This window comes from Pseudorasbora parva, chromosome 9 (genome assembly GCF_024679245.1).
Source record: "Pseudorasbora parva isolate DD20220531a chromosome 9, ASM2467924v1, whole genome shotgun sequence".
Lineage (NCBI taxonomy): Eukaryota > Metazoa > Chordata > Actinopteri > Cypriniformes > Gobionidae > Pseudorasbora > Pseudorasbora parva.
Window position 1 is genome coordinate 23847403 of NC_090180.1, and position 18812 is coordinate 23866214.

Here is an 18812-nt window from a genome sequence, read left to right on the forward strand (position 1 = left end):
AACTGTAGATCTGTTGTTTCTCAATGGATTCGAAAACGCGCAGTGATGCTGTAGAATACTGACTTTGATCATGAAAAATAAAATTATGTGCAGCGCCAATCTGTCATGTAGGCTACATAGAATTATAATGAGAACACGATTATAGTGTTGTAAATTATCTGTGTTTTCGTTGCCCGTGTATTAGCGTTGTTGTTAAGGGAAGAGCGCATTCAAAATAAGTTTCGTTTTCAAGCCTGTAAAACACTAGCATGGCCAAGTTCATGTGCGCATTTGCGTCCTTTTGGGCAGATGTAAATTGTAATAGGCATATATCTGATTAATCTCATATAGGATGCGTTTGACTGAGTTTATTAATTCTCTAGCAAAGCTCTGCAGGGTGGTGTATTGACAGTTTCAGCTCAAATACAGTGACGATATCATTGACTGGATTATTTGAGACTGTTATTTAGTTTCTTTTTCAAAGACATTTATGCATCATCTAGCAGTTTTTTTTTAAAACATTTTTTTACATGTTCATATTTGCATAGACATCTCGTTTTTTGTCAGCATATTTTCGTCAGTCTAAAATAAACAGTCTAAAATAGTTTCATATCTCCATGACTGAGACGCCCCGCCCCCTGCACAAGCCCCGTCCACGGTTAATCAATTACTCGTTTTTTAAGACCTATCAGTGATCGAAATGAAAAATTGACAAAATTGCTCTCTGTTGCATTATTTTCCGGTTACCATTATGAGGCTGCTTTGAAACAATCTTCATTGTAAAAAGCGCTATAAAAAATAGTAATATTCTCTTGGTTTTAAAAGCTAATACAGCTTTTGACTGAGCTTTTTTTTTTTTTTTTTTTTAAAGAACTTTCCTAGTTTGTCTAACTTGTGGATCAGTTTGAGCGAACTGAAAAGGTTGAATAGTTATCACCAAAATATAACGCGTAAATGCTAGAGGTTGACCGATAGTGAATTTCACCGATGCAATGACTAAGATGGACTGTATTTTCTGATAACCAATTTATCAAACGATAGTATTCAAAATAAATACTGGATAAAAAATAAAATAATTAAGTGACACTTCAAGTAAAACAGTGCTGATATTTATTACAAAAAAGTACTGAACCATGAAAATAAGTATTAAAGTAAATAAGACATTTAAACTGAAACAAAGTAACACTGTGTATTAATGTTAAATGTATTGGTAAATGTTTAAATTAAAAAAAACTAACAATGAAAAATACTTCTACAGCATTTCAGCGCTGGGAAGATGAATCTGTATTTAAACTGGGTCATTAATGTAGTAGAAATGTGAAATTATTTTTGAATTTGGTGCTTTCTAGACTGGGAAAATGTGTTTTTGTCTCATGGTGATGAAAGACAACAATTCCCAGAATGCTTTGCTGCCCTGTGAGGCCACTCCCAAAGCCACCACTACTGAATCACTTTTACTTTCCCACCACCGCTCCCTCTGCTGGCTGTAGTCTTTAGCGTCTGGCCAAGCATTTTACTGATGATGCAAATTGACTATATTTGGGTCAACAGAGTAATTTTTCCAGAAATAAAATGCAAAAATCTCTTATCTCGGGGGGGATATGAGAGGGGGGAGCACAATCATTCGAATATACTCCAGGGTTTCTACTGAAAAAAAAGCCATATGCTAATCGCTGAAGTAACCCATTAACCTTAGTTAATGTTACAAATGGATTTTTATTGTGAAGTGTTGCCATTTAATTTAAATCAAACTGTCAGGCTTAATTATAGTAATCTTTACATTATCTACACTAAGGCCAGAGCATTGAAATTAGGGGTGCTCTGATTGATCGGCTACGCTATCGGCCAGTAATCGCTTTTGAATGATTGATCGGCAGTCTCTATAAAGGCAGATCCTATAAGCCGTTCTCATGCTGATGTCTCAGACACGTACCTGCAGTGAGAGGTACAGCATGACATATAGTGGCACAGTCTCAATCTCTGTCCGGCTGAGATAAAATAATTAGAATGCTGAAGTTAAGGTACAATTCATATTTCTTTATTAAATAACTTGGACAGTAATTTGAAAACTTTCTGTGAGACATCATTTCACAAACAACCTGAATCACTGAGCGTGCGATCTCTCTCTTTCCCCCTCAACGTGCAAATGGCTTCACATCAGCATATTGTGTCTGCACTCTAAAGCAGCATAGGTGACGCAGGAATCGTCACTTGCACAACCAATGCTGTGTGGGATTCTCACTAGTTATAATTTGCATTTCTTTTTATGTCTTGCATACATACTTACAAATGTTTAACCCCTCAGCGCTTACACACTTTCTTAGAGGCTCATGAACACTCAAAGAACACATGCATAGGCCACCTTAAGCAGATTGTGAGAAAATCACCTTTAAATGGTCAAAAACAAACACCTGTATGAATAAAAATTACCATCTTGAAGAGTGTGCACACAAACCTTTGTGAACTGTATATGTTCACTTGTCTTAAGTGTCCGTATGCAGATTGAGAACTGATCCTTGCAGCTCTTAAAGTGACAGTCACAGCATCTAATAATCTTGCTGCTGTCTATTTTTTCATTGTCTTTTGTTGTTTGATTAACATTAACTACACTAAATTTTGTAACCTTAATGTAAGGATTAATCTGTTTTTAATTTTTTCAGAGAAGACCATCCAATATTTTTTGTTTAGATTGTTTTTGTGTTACTACTTGTTAATTAGTTTTGTTCTTATTTTATTAATGACTGTTTACTTGCCCTTTTTGTGAATTAATTTCTGAGTTTGAAATCAGCCTTGTGCTGTGTGTAAGCTATTGTTCAACAATTGCCCATTGTAAAAACAAACATGCACTGCATGATCAAACATTTTGGTGAGATAATTATATATTTTTTGAAAAATATCATCAAAAAGGCCCCCTCCAGTCACCTAATGGGGATTCAAACAAGAAATGCAGGGCCTGAATGAATGTCAGTAAAAAAAATCCAGTTTAGAGCATCCCTATAAATAAGTCTACATAATAAAAAGGTGGCTTCAAATAAATCGATGAGCAGTATCGGCAGAATGTGATCAGCGATCTGTGATCAGCTCCAAAAATCCTGATTGGAGCACCCTTAATTGAAATAACATAAATGTATTGTATAGGGATGAGTCACGAATTTAGAATATTCGATTAGTTGATTTAATTATAGAATATTGAATAGGTTGTGCAATTATCGTCCTGTACAGAGCCGAACAGCCCTATGCTCTCACTACGCAAGCTGCGTAGGGCCCCGCAATTTTCTCAAGGCCCCACCTCCCCTTCGTGTCAAAGCGCGTCAATCAATGTTAAACACTGATGATAAAATGAAGCGGAATTATCCTTCTGGCCATGAAAAGTGGGAAAAAACACCATGAGAGTGAATTGCAGGAACAGCAATTAGGTAAACTTGTGTTCTCTATTCTCCAAGTTTGATGTCAGCAAATAACAGTACCCTAAAGTAAAGTTGATATGCATCTCTCTTCTGTTGTCTTGCGAAGCTGGAGAGGCAAGCTGTACATCTCTTGGTCTGTCTAGCTAGCTAATGCCAGCCGCTTTCAGGGCTGTGTTCGGTGTCTTTGTGCCTGAAAATTAAAATTATTTAAGTTTTGTTTTTGTTTTTGTTTTTTGATAAACGGCAACGGTGTTTGTTTACTGCAGCTCGGAAAAGATCCGTGTCACGCATGAACATGCGTTCATATGCGCGTGCACGAAACGAAACGTGTATTTTCCAGCAGAAATATCTGTGTGGATACCAGACCGACAGAACAATATATGGGCGTGATGGTCCTCCTCCTCATCATAAGTGCACATAGGCCAGGGTTGCCAACTCTCACGCATCTGGCGTGAGACTCACGCTTTCAGGCTCTGTGTCACGCTCTCACTCCGCCCAACTCAATCTCACGCCAAATTGCCAAACCTGCTTTTGATATTAAACAAAGCTATAAGCTTTAATTTTTTTAAATGTGTTTTAATGAAATTCAAACAATAAATAGCGTTTTGGCGCTAATGTGGCATAATGTTAAAGCCAGAGGCGTTGAAAAGCGGAGTGCATGCTCTCGTCTCCCTGCGGTGCGCGCTTTCTTTTACTGTCTATGGGTGCGCGCTGGTCACGTGGCCCATGAGCGCTCAATACTTCTAGCGCTGTGCCAATGAATTTAAACGGCTTAAGCGGATACACAACAGTTTCACGATATAGATGTTTGCTGCAAGTTTTGATAAACAGTACAGCATAGTGTTAGTGTTTATTGATTATTAAGTCAGCCATATTTACAGGAACGTTTTATTATGGAGAGTGATAGAGATTCAACATTGTTAACATTAATGTTATTCTTGTATTTAGCCCTCAGGTATTCCTTACTAATAGGTCACACCCATACTCATTAAATTATATTTATTGAATATTTTGAGGAGATCTTTTGGTACTAAATACTATTTGTGCAACAATTATTGTCAATAAATGACCACTTAAAACATTTTTCTTCTAATATTTGTATTTCTTCTAAAATTTATATTACAATTAGTGTAGTAATTAATATTAAAATAGAGAATTCCAATTCAAAGAGGCAAATTAGAGTCATTTTGTGGCTAAAAAATATTAATGTTTATTTGTAATGCCATTATGTTATGGTTCTTTAATAAATATACATGTATCTAATCTAGTTGTTCAAAAATATATTGCAGTCTTTGCATTCTAATAAATATTTAGATATGATGATCAAACACTAGATTTCTTTAAATGTGAAATTTCAAAACTTAAATAACTTGCATCCTAATCTTTTTAATGAATAATGATACTTATATAATCACTCACAAGTGAATATTAAGGAATGGCATATAATTTGACCCAAGAAATGTTTAAACTAGTGCCAAAACAAACATATTATTATGTACAGTATATATACTAGATATAAACTGATACTGGATGAAGATACCCCCCCCCCCCCCCGGCCCTCAAAAAATCTCACTCCAACCTAAACTTAAAAGTTGGCAACCCTGCATAGGCTACATACTTTTAAAACAAGACGATGATTATAGTCTTAGTCAATGTTTAGTTAAAACTCTAAACTACTGCACAAATTATGCAAGATGAAAGAAATGTATTGACAATTTGACATTGATTGAGTATTGATTTATAGGCTATATTGAATTTAAAATGTTGATATTAATTAGCTGGACATACTGGTCAATATTGATGCCCATCCCTCAGTAAATAATAACCATAAATCAAATATTGCTTTAACATGCATAATATAAAACACAGTAGCATCCTATGGCAAGCCATTTTAGCTTTTATTTATTCACAATTTATGCATTTTTAATGTCAATAAATAAATGTTCACTGTTTACATTGTGAATTCTTGATATAAGGTATGGAATTTTTACTAGTAACAATGTTTTTTTTGATATCAGGGATTACATGTTCACTTCTACAAAAGTGAATTCTTGATATCAACAATGATGTCATCACTCACAGATTCTTGGTATCTGAATCACTAGTTTGTTAAACATTACAAGAACCAAGCCATAGTATAAATAGTATTTTATATTTGAAAATGTATAAAAGGAAATCTGGGGGAGCCAATTTGAATGGGTCGGATGCTGCTTATAAAATTGTTTTATCTATAATTTGCAAGTGCTATGCTTAAGTTTGTACGTAGAGGAGATGCTGGATCATCTGCCAGTACTAGCACAGACCCAGATGATCCACATCCAGCCTCAGCCAGTACTAGCACAGACCCAGATGATCCACATCCAGCCTCAGCCAGTACTAGCACAGACCCAGATGATCCACATCCAGCCTCAGCCAGTACTAGCACAGACCCAGTACAGCCTGATACACCAACAGTAAAGCCGTCTTCTTCAGCAAGTACTATCTTAAGATTATATAGAAAATACTCTTTAATAAATATTGTTTGTTTGAACCTCATTGGCAAATGGTTTAAATAGCTTACGGGTCAGATGGGAGGAGAATTTTGCTTAGGGCCCCAGGGAGTTCAGGATCGGCTGTGGTCCTGTATTTACCTGTAACTTACATTACCAGTGTATGGTTTCGGTGCTGATGTGGTGGTGATGCGTTCATTTTAGGCATCTCCTTTTTATATTTTAGACATTAATTCAATAAAAGAAACTATGAGAACTGGTGGAAACAACACAAGTCCACACAATACAAATCAGTTCTATCACGATGTTTGAGCATGAGCTGATTATGAATTAAATGCATCTCGATCATATCTGTTGCTTACGTTGATGTGAACTCCGTTAAATGTGCATATACAAGGAATTAATGATTGGATTTATATAAATTTAAGGTAAGACATCCTGTATGTTTTTTGTAATAACATTTATTATTTATTTTTATTTGTAGATTGTAGGCCTATGTAGCCCGTTTCGTTTGCAAGCATCATTGCAAGCAGCATCAGCCCATGCCTCAACATGTCAAAAACACATTTTTACTGTGGTGGTGATAATAAACCGAAATATTGTGATATAATTGAAGTGTTTTATATCTATTGACTTTAGGCAAGACAAGTGAAGTGTTGATTTGAGAGGCTAAATTGATCAAACGTGGTTAACTCACTGTCTGCCGCTGGCCGCTTGCTCAGCACTTAAAAAAAAAACAACAACTTGAATTTAACAAACAAAAAATGCTGCAAACATTTTTCTAAATTAATTTAATAATGAAAAAAAATGAATTATAACTACTTTAACATTAAAAACAAAAGTGACCTATTTTAGTGTTTGTAACAGTGCGAATTATCAGATGGGAGGATTAAAGAAAAGAAAAAGGAAAAAACTGTGAACACAGGCTCTCGGTCATATCTAAGGTAAATCCTCAACAACACTATCATCATCCCTTACGTTATTGAACTAATGACATTGTAATCAGCTAAACCGCACGCTTCCTGAACAACGTGCACCAGAGTGTTGCTCACACACGGCTACACTTGCGTGGCATACCTCAGTTACAGTAACTTGGGGTGATGTCAAATAACATCAAATAATGTTTCAGCATGTTACAATAATTATATGGCTTGAGTTAATATAGCCTATGCCCTAATGAATTAAACAGTTTGTTATGATACAGAATGAGAGACAAGAATGTGAATAGTCTCTCATCGTGAATAGTCTCTCATAGTCTCTCTCTCTCTCTCTCTCTCTCTCACTCTCACTCTCACTCTCACTCTCACTCTCACTCTCACTCTGCATGCGGGGGAGGAGTTGCGATTTTCGAATAATCAAATAATTCCCATCGATCTTCGAATATTATTTTTGCTTGAAATGCCCATCCCTAGTATTGTATGTATAGTCTCACACTTTATTTGCTTCTATTTTAGAACTCTTGATGCTCAAAATAACAAAATACATGTGTTGATAAAGTACTGAAATCGGATGTGTTTCTAACAGTGTTGTCACATTGTTTTAACCGCTTGAGGTACCAGTAATGTTAGTGTGCTTATCGACAGCAAACATAGGGTACTGCTGTTCTTTGTCTGCTAAAGAAACATCTAGTCAGCCAATTAATTACTATTTAATGATGCGACAACACGTACTGTAGCAATTTGTATTCATACCGTTTAGCTCTCTAAATGTTTTAAATGGGCATCTTAAGTGTCAGTGCGCAGCCTCGTGTGTTTAAATAAACAGCACGAGGCATCAGTAGCCAGGTTTCCATCCAATTTTTTTTTTTTGCGAAAAAAGCTTAAGCGCATCTTAATGTTTACCAATATAGCTGATGGAGTTGCCAATTATCAATACGTTTTTTTGCAAATGTTGACACAATTTTTTTCCGTTAAAAGCAATTTTGCAAAAACTAGTTTGTCAAGAAGGGCTTTAACGCAAATAAATGTAATTTCACGTGACAGAATTAGCCTATAGAGGCCACATTGATGGCGTTGCTCCCATTTAAGCACTCTGTAGCTCAATAAAGTGCAATAAATAGCTTACCTGTGTTTAACTTGTCAACATCTCGTTTTAGTCACAGAAAAAGTGGCCATTGACGAATATTTTTCGTCATTGTCTTCATTAACGAAATTAACACTGCTTCCCAAATATCTTCAGCAATGGACGCAACCCAGAACAATTATCGGCATAGATTTTTGCAGATAACGATTGTTCCACCAATCAGCTATCAGTGCCAATGAATCGGTCGGCCTCTAGTAAAATCTTTTGTTTCACTGAAGAGAACACCATTCACTAGAGATTGATCGGTTTTGCCGATTAATCGGCACTGAAAGCTGGAACAATAAGTTATCAGCAAAAATCCATACAGATTTTCCTGATTGTGTCCATTTCTAGAGCGACTGAGAAGGGTGCACTGTCATTACACAGTACCAGAGATTTGATAAAGGTCTGCTGGCATAAATAAAAGGCCAAATAATATAATAGGCAAAATAGAAACCCACTGAAGTTGTTTATACTAACAAGTGAGGCTGCGCTGCACAGAGAGTGCTTATATAACTCCGATAACTCCGATCTTTCATGTATTCATACTCTTGTGTAATCGACGTACCATCCTAAATAAACCCGTCTCTTGCGTGATACCCTGAAATTTTGAATATTCCGATCTAATATGATTTCTGACCTGTAAGGTTGCCAGAATAATAATCATACACGGTGTGTTAATAGGCCAGAGGAGAACTGGCAGTCTGGTTTCTCGACTGAGTCTGGTTTCTCCCAAGGTTTATTTTAGCAGTACCTCAAGCAGTTAAAGGTGTCATGAACTGGCTTTTTAAATTTTTTTATACTGTTGTCTGAGGTCAACTAATGATATTTGTGTTTTTTACATTCAAAAACATCATAACTTATAAGTTTTGAGGCTCTCTCCAAAACACTGGGTTTTGATGGGCGTGCCGCACTGGACACTTAGAAGTAAACGGCCACGGCTAGGATTGGATAAGATTTGCATATTTAATGAGCTTAAGCTCCCCTGCCAGTTCAGGGAAAGGAGAGATTGAGGAAGAAGCAGCAACCGGAATGATTTTCTCGATCACAGGGCTCGTAAACGTTTTTATCAAACAAACACAATGATTTATTTCTAATCTACCCTTGATTGATTGGACTGTTATTTTTATATTACACATAGCCTGCAAGATCGGACGATATAAACGCGAACCGCGCACGCGCACACACACACACACACACACGTTCGGCGCGTGAGCCGCCCTTCAGATGTCAACAAGAGAGAGAATAGCAAAACAAGAACGGAATATAATAATTCATCGGCCTGCCGGGCTTTGCGAGCCCTGGCCCATATGTGTTGGAGTCCAGCGTGCAAAAGGTATGTTTCTGCTAGACGCGCAAACGGAAGCAAAACGATCTATAACAATGCAATACTATTACATATAAAAACATGTTTTACTCACATTAGTGTGTTGCACCATTCCTGTCGGATCCAAATCCATCATAGACCGGAGATTTGTTTACAAAATGGTTCCGCAGTGAACTGAAGTGAATGTCTTCCCCACGTGAGCTGGAAGTTCAACCACTCATTCCTAATATTAGGATCCAAAGGAATCTTATGCAGTGACTGTATGCAAAGAACATTCCACGACCAGGAATAGCGCAATATCTTGCTATCTTCATGTTTATTGTTGTTGACCAGTTAGCACGAGCCCGTGAGTCGGTGGGTGAGGCTACTGGATTAGACGTGCTGTAGAGGCGTGTTTTGTCGTGCAATGACGCAAGTATGAAGCACAGGACCATTTGCTCAGCCTGGTGTCTATAAAAGCTTTTCTTTGACTAACAAGGAAGTTTTCAGCTCTGAAACTTACAGGATAATCTTATATTTCCATGACCTTTTATATATCAAAAGCCCAAGGGAAAGTTGATTTCTCAATTCATCACCCCTTTAAAACATCAACTAGTGATGTGAGAGCAAACTGTATCGTCATGCAGCCGACAGAAATATAAACAAATCAGAAACGCATTCGATTTCAAAATATTTGGTTATTTTGATTAGATAATCGTTGTGTTCTTAAAAAGCATGGCTGTTTGGATTTATACAAATGGGAACACTTTACAATAAAATTCCATTTGTAACATTAAACTCAATTAAAAAATGTATACAATACTTAATGTTTATTTTGATCTGTTAAACTTAATGCACTATGAACTAACATGAACGATCAAGGTACAATTTTATTGCTCAAATATCAATATATGCTGTAAAATGTATATTGCATAATGCATATCGTTCATGTAAGCTAACAAATCTATGTTAACAAATAGGACTTGCAAAGTGTTATCTATAAAATTTAAATGTTTTTAGGTTATAGCTAAAGAAACATTCTTTTATAATATTATTTTCTATAGAAATAGTTCTGTAGAACTTCTCATTTTAATATATTCATATTTGCATATGTATTTCATTTAGCACTGTTTCATGGCTTCAGCACTGTTTTACTTGTAAGGATTTTTTATTTATTATCCAGTATTGATTTTAAAAACTATCGGTTATTTGCAAATGCTATCCAACTAAGTTATCGGGAGGGATGCCAGATATATATTTGCAACATGTCGTTCTCGGCCGATAAATTATGATTTTTAATGTTATCGATCCGATAAGAAAATTTGACCAATATATTCAGGCCAATAGATAATGTATTATTCCCTTCAGATGATACACTTTAGATGTGCCAGCTGCCATGATAATGGGTTTGAAGTGCTTGAAATATGATTGGAATCCCTTCGAACAGGAAAATACAGTTATGTGCAACATGTTCAGTGCAAGTCTGACATATAGGCTACATAAAAATATAATGAGAACACAACTGTAAAAGAACATTGTTTCCACGTGTTTGTTGAGGAAGAGCTTGTCCACGGAGTTACACCTTCATGACAAGCACCCTCTTGTAATAAAACATTGTGAATTTTCTCGGTTTAGTTGTGTTTCAGCATGCTGTGATGGGAAGCGTGCGTCCACAATGCATTCTGAACAGCACAGTCAAGTTTGTGTCATTATAAGAATATAAATCGAATCGTAATATTAAGTTTATGTAGTATAAACATCTGATTCCATTGAGTTAATAACCTAGCCTGACAAGCCAGACCCACATCAAGATGTTTGGTCTGGAAACTCACCATTGACAGGGCTCAATCCGAGGAGCGGGATAAACAGTTGTCTTTCAGACTCCCTCTGCGCGCGATAGGATATCGCTACGACCAACCAGAGCAACGAAGGTGAAACGGAGCTCGTTGATAGATTAAACATTCGCCGTATCCGGTTGGCAAAACTCCGAACACATCTTCCCTTTTTAAGAATGACTTCAGTGCCGTTCTTTGAGAAAAGCTTAACTCCAAGTCAAAGCTGATTTAAAAGTTTCTGTGTTTACTGGAAGCACGCAAACGCAACTTGGCCGTCGTCATTATCATAGACATCATATAGATAGACGCCCTATCGAGCACTACTGCCTATTGGCACGGTCAAGCCGTGGAGCCGCCATCTTGAACCGGTCGCCAGCTCCACTCAGTGTAACTTGTTTGCCAGGTGCAGTGAGCTGTCAGCGCATTTAATTAATCATCTCTCACTGAATACCTAACCGATTTTAACGCGTTTTTTTTTGCTGCAAAGGTCATTAATGTAGCTATGATACAGGACACATGGTTCAGCGTATTTTAATATTTATTATTAAATATTATTTTTTAAATTCTTTTTATTCCAAGCATATGACATTTTTACAGCAGACAATCATTTGAATTACCACGTGAGCAGTGTTTCCCAGGTGCGGAGGATCACTCGCTCCTCCACCGGGAATAAATCGGCATCCGAATAGACTAGTTTTATCACTGAGGTGGCATGCAAATTTATTTTACAGACGTCCACATGAGAAACAATTACCGTCCGAATAGGGCTATAGTGGGCTTAACAGTTACATAATATTCTGATATAAGATATAAAGTGTCCAGACGTCCAAAATCAAAATATGTGATATAGGATATACTGGGATTTATAAAACCACACTATATATATATATATATATATATATATATATATATATATATATATATATATATAATATGATCAAGAAGCAGAAACAGAGAGTTGAAGTAAAATAAGTAATAAGTAATAGGTTGAAAATGAAGTAATAAGTTGAAACAATTTATAATGATTTGTGACACACTCTCTCTCTCTCTCTCTTTCTCTCTCTCTCTCTCTCTCACACACACACACACACACACACACACACACACTCTCTAAATATATAATATTCTGATAAAGTTCCGCATCAGCCTTTGTGATTGGGATTGTTCTGTTCGCCTTCATCTGCAACACAACGATAGTTATTATGCCCGGTCAGCAATGCATGTTTTAACTTCAGATTGGATTGTGTTGGTACTAATAGGCACATAATGTTACCAAACGCTAAAAGTAAGTTTCGTGCATCTAACAAGTGCTTTCTAACATCTTTTTGATCTGAATAGTAACTTAAGTTATGTGGAAAACACTTGAGTTGAGGGAGATACATAGCTTAGCTAACATTAGCTAGCTACGATTTCAGTATAGTACTATCAAAGATCCTTGCTCCTTCTCAATTATCTGGATTTAAGGACAAAATACAACCAATATAACAATGGCAAAGTTAAATCTTACTTGTGAAAAGTAATCCCGCGAGCCCTACCTGCAATGGTTCGCCGATTAGAACAGGAAAATGCTGCACAGTGCTCTGGCATCTTAACTGCTGCTATGCAACGAAACTAGGAGTACGACTGGTTCAAAATGGCCGCCGCAAATCTCGGCGCCCAGCAGCCAATAGGGCGTCTACCTATATGATGTCTATGGTCATTATGGCCCCGCCCACCGACTCTATACACAATGTGATTAACCCCGACAAGAGTTTGGCCTTTACAGCTCCGAAGGGTATTGAGAGTTGCTAGACAACACTCGCGGGCAGATTAGATTTGCTGCCGCTAGGGTGTGTCTAGATTTCTAGGCTATTAATAACCCGCAGCTCAGCTCAAACCTGAGAAGTCAGGAGTTAAAGGTCTTCTGACTACTAGTTCACCTGTGTGTGATTTTTGTGCCAATATAAGCTCTAATATTATATTTATTTTGCATAAATTACTGATTGTTCTATGATGCGTTTAGTTGTTAATTAACTCTAAGCACTTCAGTTTACAGTTGCTCTTCAGCTTCAGTGTGTGCTCTTAAGCAGCATTGTTATTTGAAATATATTAAACATGTTACTGTGATATTAAACATTTAAAAAAAGTATTAATAATAAATTATTAATAAAATACGAGAACAATAGAAGTCCTATTTCTTTCATTAACAATATGTTTTGATTCAAATCATTTCCTTATTGTTTGGGCAGAGGCCCGATTTCATGCATGGCACTTGCATATTTATTCTTTATGACAACTTTGGATCTGAAAATGTAGAGATTTATAAATCCTGTAGAAGTATTACCATTCATTGTTGGTTAATTAATGCTAACAAAAATGAAACCATAGGCTATTGTAAAGTGTTACCATTTTTTAATAAATTAAGTTGGCCATAGGAGTGTAAAATTCATTAGAAAAGTTAAGGAACTGCTACATTTTTTTAAAGAGTAGTTGTATGTAGAACATTTATTGTGTGAAACTCTAATGATACAACATAATGTTGCATAAATACAAATCAATTACACTAGATAAAGAGACTTTAACAAAGAATAAGCTTAAAGGGATAGTTCTCCCTGAAATAAAAAAATAAAGCCATCCTTTACTCACCCTGCTGTTGTTCCAATGCCATATGTTCTATTTTTTCGGACCTCAAAAGCAGAAAAAAGAAAAGAAAAAAGTCCTGCACGCAGTCTTTCCTATAATGGCAGTGAATGACACTCGGGCTAAAACTTTACGAAAAGGATACAAAAGTATCACGCAATGATAAAGTGAGACGCGCTCCATATATGGAAAGTGTTCAGGAGGCATACTATAAGGTTTTGCGAGAAATAAATATTATTCAGTCAAAACACTGAGCTCGGATTACAAGAACATTACATTCAAGTTTCAAAATGTGAGGGCGTTAATTTATGTGTATTTATGATAATTTTGAGAGCATGTGAAGGCAGCATTACTATATCTTGGACTGTTGTCATGGCACCCTGGGTAAGTGCGCTCGCGCGCGCACACCATTTGCCCTACACACTATAGTTTGCTGCAAATATTGGATGTGTCACCAGCTTCTCCGTTTTGCTTTGTGTTTACTCAAGATGACGAATACGATAATGTGTTTCAGTCAGTTGCAGCTTGTGGCTCTAAATTCGCGGGTAGATTGCATCATCAACACATATTATCGCAAATTCAAATCTCTATCGTAGGCCAATTTTGTATTGTTTATATTGCATATCATTCATATCGCCCATCTGTACTGTACGTGTTTGTTCATGTTGAAGTGTTTAGGATATGGCTTTTAATGGTGAGCCTTTTGTTTTTGTAATCAGGCTCTCAATGTTAATCTCAATTTTTATTAAGATTCAAATATAAAGAGTTATCGGTTTTCGGCCAAAATGTTCATACTGGTGCATACATAGTTACCGGTCGGTATTGGTAAAATCCACTGTCTACTAATCCCTCAAAATATAACACTACTTGTACACCAAAGTGTAATCAAAAATTTTTTTTGCAGCTAAAACTTTGATTCATTCTGAATAACAAATATTTATGCCAAGTCCTTAAGACCGTAAGTCGCTATTCATGTTTGCCACTGCAATGCGAGTTTAACACACCTGAGGAAGGTTTCAAAATTTTGAAAAGTCCTGTAGTCCAGAAAATACTTATATTAACCCCTGCTATTTTGTTGCTGTTGTGTTTTGAAGGCGTTCTAGCTGGGCATGACAACAGGGTCAGCTGTTTGGGGGTGACCAGTGATGGCATGGCTGTGGCCACCGGTTCTTGGGACAGCTTCCTCAGGATATGGAACTGACCTCACTGGGCAGGACTTCGAGGAGCCACTCTTTCTGATCACAGAGTCACTGTAGTGCACCACTGCCACACAGGACCCCTCCCTTTCCTTCTCCTCCTTACAGATGACCTGGTTTTCTTCTCTCCGCACTATCCCACTATCCTAGAGTCAGTCAAAGAGGTGAGGACCAGCAGTGAAGAGCCTCCACTGGCTCCCTCTCTGTCTCTCTGGCTTCACGTCTCGACTCGAGAGGTGGGGGACAGACTGTGTTGTATATATCTGCCATTCTTTATGCTTGTATGTATAACATATGCACTTCTGACAGTGTTTGGGTGTTCTGGTGTGTGGATACTCATGATGGGTGTCTTAGCTGTGCCTGTTTTATTTTCCTGTGTAAAAGGATTTTTTTTTTCTTTGTCCCCAATCACAGTGCTATTTGCCACACACAATGGCCAATGTAATGAACCGAAGGATGGTGCTGCCACAGTGTTGTAGGGCCGTCAGTGTTTGAGCTTTGACCTTAAGTTTAGTTTGCATTGGCTAGCTTTGTCAGTGTTGGTCTGTTCTATCATAAATGGTTCAGGCTGAGGTTGGTAGTATGTAGTTGTGAGAGAAACGCTGATGTTTGGCATGTTTCACTTTATTACTGAGTGCACAGAAGGATTTTCCATCAGCCCTTCTGTCTTTATTATAACTAGATTTGCTGCTTTCCATACTGATCCAGCTGGACATGCATTATATACATTCATGGTTTTTGGGATAGTTTACCCACAGATGAAAATTGTCGTCATTTACTCACATTAATCTGTCTATGACTTTTTATTCTTTTGAAATTAGAACAATTCTGAAGAAGACTGTGCTGTTCTATGTTTTCCAAGAAGTCACAATAAATGGGGACTCTGATGCATTTATGCTGAAAAAAACAGGACACAGATGACTTTTGCCTGGTGCCTAGATCTACATTCGAAGAGTAAGAAGCAAACTGAAATTTTGCAATCTACATTTTAGCTCTGCATCCAGTTCGAGGGTATTGAATGTTGACTGAATCGGCACGAAGCAATTCATGAACATTTCAGGAAGACCTAGTGCAGCATTTGCAATTATCAGTGAATTACGGGGCTGTACAGTCATACAGCATCAGAAGACATGGGGTTTGGTACACAAGTCATATGAGCCTCTTTCATGGTGCATTTACATGCATGTAAGCGCACAAAAATTTGGTTTGGAACAGTTTGAGGCTGAGTAAATGACGATGCATTTTTAGCTGAACTATTTCTGCAAGGTTTGGTTTGGTCTTGTTTTTAATCCGAACACCAAGCATGGCCTTTGCTTTGTGACACTTTGCCATTGGTTTAGCAAGCTGGAAGTGCAACCTAATACCTGACAAGAGGCCTTGGTCACTGCCACTCTGACATTGTCTGCCTTCCTACACACACTATGAGCCCTTTTAGATGAGAAACTAGCTAGGATTGTAAGCTTTTGCACTAGAAAATAGTCACGCAAAACAGCACACACTAGTGTTTCTGCACGTATTTGAATTAATGTGCTTTAAATCTATGACAAGAAAGCTTAAAATCTGTCATAGACCACAAGCTACACTGTGCGTATTTTTCCACAAATGTGAGTATTGAAGGTATAGAGCCCTCTACCAGTTTCTGTAAAACGAAGAAAAAACAACCTTAAAGCAAGTCATATTTCACTTGAACCATCAGTAATCACCTTCATTTTGTGCCAATCAGTATGAATGAACCTACAGACTGGCATTGTGAGCATATAAAAAATGCTTTTTGTTGTGGTTGCTTAGTTTTGGGCATTGTTTTTTTTTTCTTCTCTCTTTTTTTCTGATACGTTTAAGAATACATGCGAAATGAATCATCCTACATTTACATTACATAATTGCTTTCAGTATTCTGAATAAGATTTGTGTTTTTTTGTTAATGCCTTTAATTTATATTACTGTTCATTAGGTAAACGTATGTAAAACAATTAATTTGATATTTCAGTTGATTCATGCAGTTAGTTATGATATGCAAGGACATCCAACAAAGGTGGAAGTGATGTTCCTCTTTTGTTTTGTGTTTACAACATTTAGACCGTTGTATTAAGGTCCATGAAGAACATTGCATAGTATGATGAAGGTTTAGTAAAACCAACATAATTCCTATGACGTCCAAGTCCCATCAAAATAATAGTCCTTTAATTGACTAGAAGGAATGTTCCAGTCCCAATACAAGTTAAGAAATACCAACAATGTGAGTTACACAAAGTAATTTTGTCTCATGCCTTGTTTTCTAGGAAAAATTGTGCACCTTTTAAAAAGCAGAAATTTGTGTTGAAGCACATACAATGTGTTATTTAGGTTTTCTAAGTCATCATTACCAACGTCATTCCTCTTTTTGTTCAATTTTGGACAGAACGCTTATATTTAATTAGTCTCATGTTGGTGTTTAAGTTTTGCTATACTTTTGAAATTGTATTTTACTGCAACATTTAATTTCGGTCTGTCTCTGTGTGTGTGAAGACCTTAACTTGCATTGAACATGGAACATTCATTTCAGATTATTTGAAAGTTCAACCTTAGTTCAATCTTAGTTAGCCCATACATGAGCATGACCGTAAGGAGCAAGCTACATACTATCCTATGGATATTTCAGCTAGCTTACTGAGCCTTATCCCATGGATAAGATCAAACACTGTGCTAGCGATACCACAGTCTGCTAACTCTGAAGAAAACGGCTTGCTCCTTCAAATGTTCACAAAAAAAACACCTGAATGGTTTATGATTCACTGCGCTCACACACATGAAGAACTAAATCATTGTGAACAGTTACCAACTGTGAAAATCATTTTAAATCTTAAGTGTTAGAACTATCATGTTTAATTGATGTAGCTTCTGTGATATCCAGAGCTTTGCAATCACTTTTTTTGTGGTAATTTACAGTAGGCACTTGGTGCATTACTTAAGAGCCTTGGATATTTATATTTTTTGAAAATGGTTTTCCTCACAACATTGGGTTTCCAAGTGTGCTGGCCTCGTTGTTAGAGGAAGTGAGCAAAAGCTGCATTTTTCTATGTCGGAACTAGGCCATGGTTGTTTTTGCTGAGGTGGTTTACTCTGCCAAACATTGAAATTACTGCACTGAAACCCTAAGGCTGATTTCCTTATTGCAGCAGTTCACATCAATCATGTGATCACAATAATACAAAGAAACGCCCTGCCTACAATTCTAAAAATGAAAGTGTGTCAGAGGTAATGCAATGTTTGCTGTATTCAAAGGTGTTAACGACAAAGGCGTGTGATGGCTTTTTCACTTGCTACAGTACATAGGAGGAACTTTTGTTTCCATTAGTAAACATACAGGATACAGATATCAAGCATAGAAACAAAAGCCTGTCACCAACCCAAGCTTGTGACTCAGTGGTTTTGATGTATTTTATATAGCGATAGATCCACTTGTGGATAATTTGTTCATTGTGCAAAATAAATGATCCTGGATGGTCCTGCATATGCCGTAACTATCTGATTAAAGACCAAATGATTTTGTTTTTAATTCACTTTAGTAATTCTGCGTTCTGCGATTCTGTCCCTCATTGTGTGTGTACATCATGGATGAAACCAGCAGACATAACTGCCTTTTGATTTCTAACACACATTCCTCTTAAATCACTTTAACTGCTTTATTGAAAAACTATTTGTATTAGGCTATTTCAACTGTTGGTTCAGAAAACAAGGATCACTTTCTGTGGGATTTTTAAAAAAAATATTATTTTAAATTTTAACACCCAGAATTTATTTGTATTTGTGCAGTGGCAGTGACACCTGTTACTATTTGTTCTCATAACCAATAAATGCTTTTCATCAAGGAGGTTTGTCTGCATGTTATTATTTTGTCGGTAAGAGAACTGGGTTCCTGAGGCTTGTATGAAATCAATTTT

General features: G+C 36.8%; 1 protein-coding gene across 3 annotated transcripts in view; it reads left to right on the forward strand.

Annotated features, from left to right (window-relative positions):
• gnb4a (guanine nucleotide binding protein (G protein), beta polypeptide 4a) overlaps window positions 1–18742 on the forward strand; it is a 32912-nt gene extending 14170 nt beyond the window's left edge. For all 3 annotated transcript variants that reach the window (XM_067454372.1, XM_067454373.1, XM_067454371.1), the window contains exon 10: window positions 14791–18742. In XM_067454372.1, coding sequence (XP_067310473.1) covers window positions 14791–14897 — 107 coding nt within the window. In that variant the 3' untranslated portion in view covers window positions 14898–18742. The remainder of the gene's footprint in view (window positions 1–14790) is intronic.
• The last annotated feature ends 70 nt before the right edge of the window (window positions 18743–18812 follow it).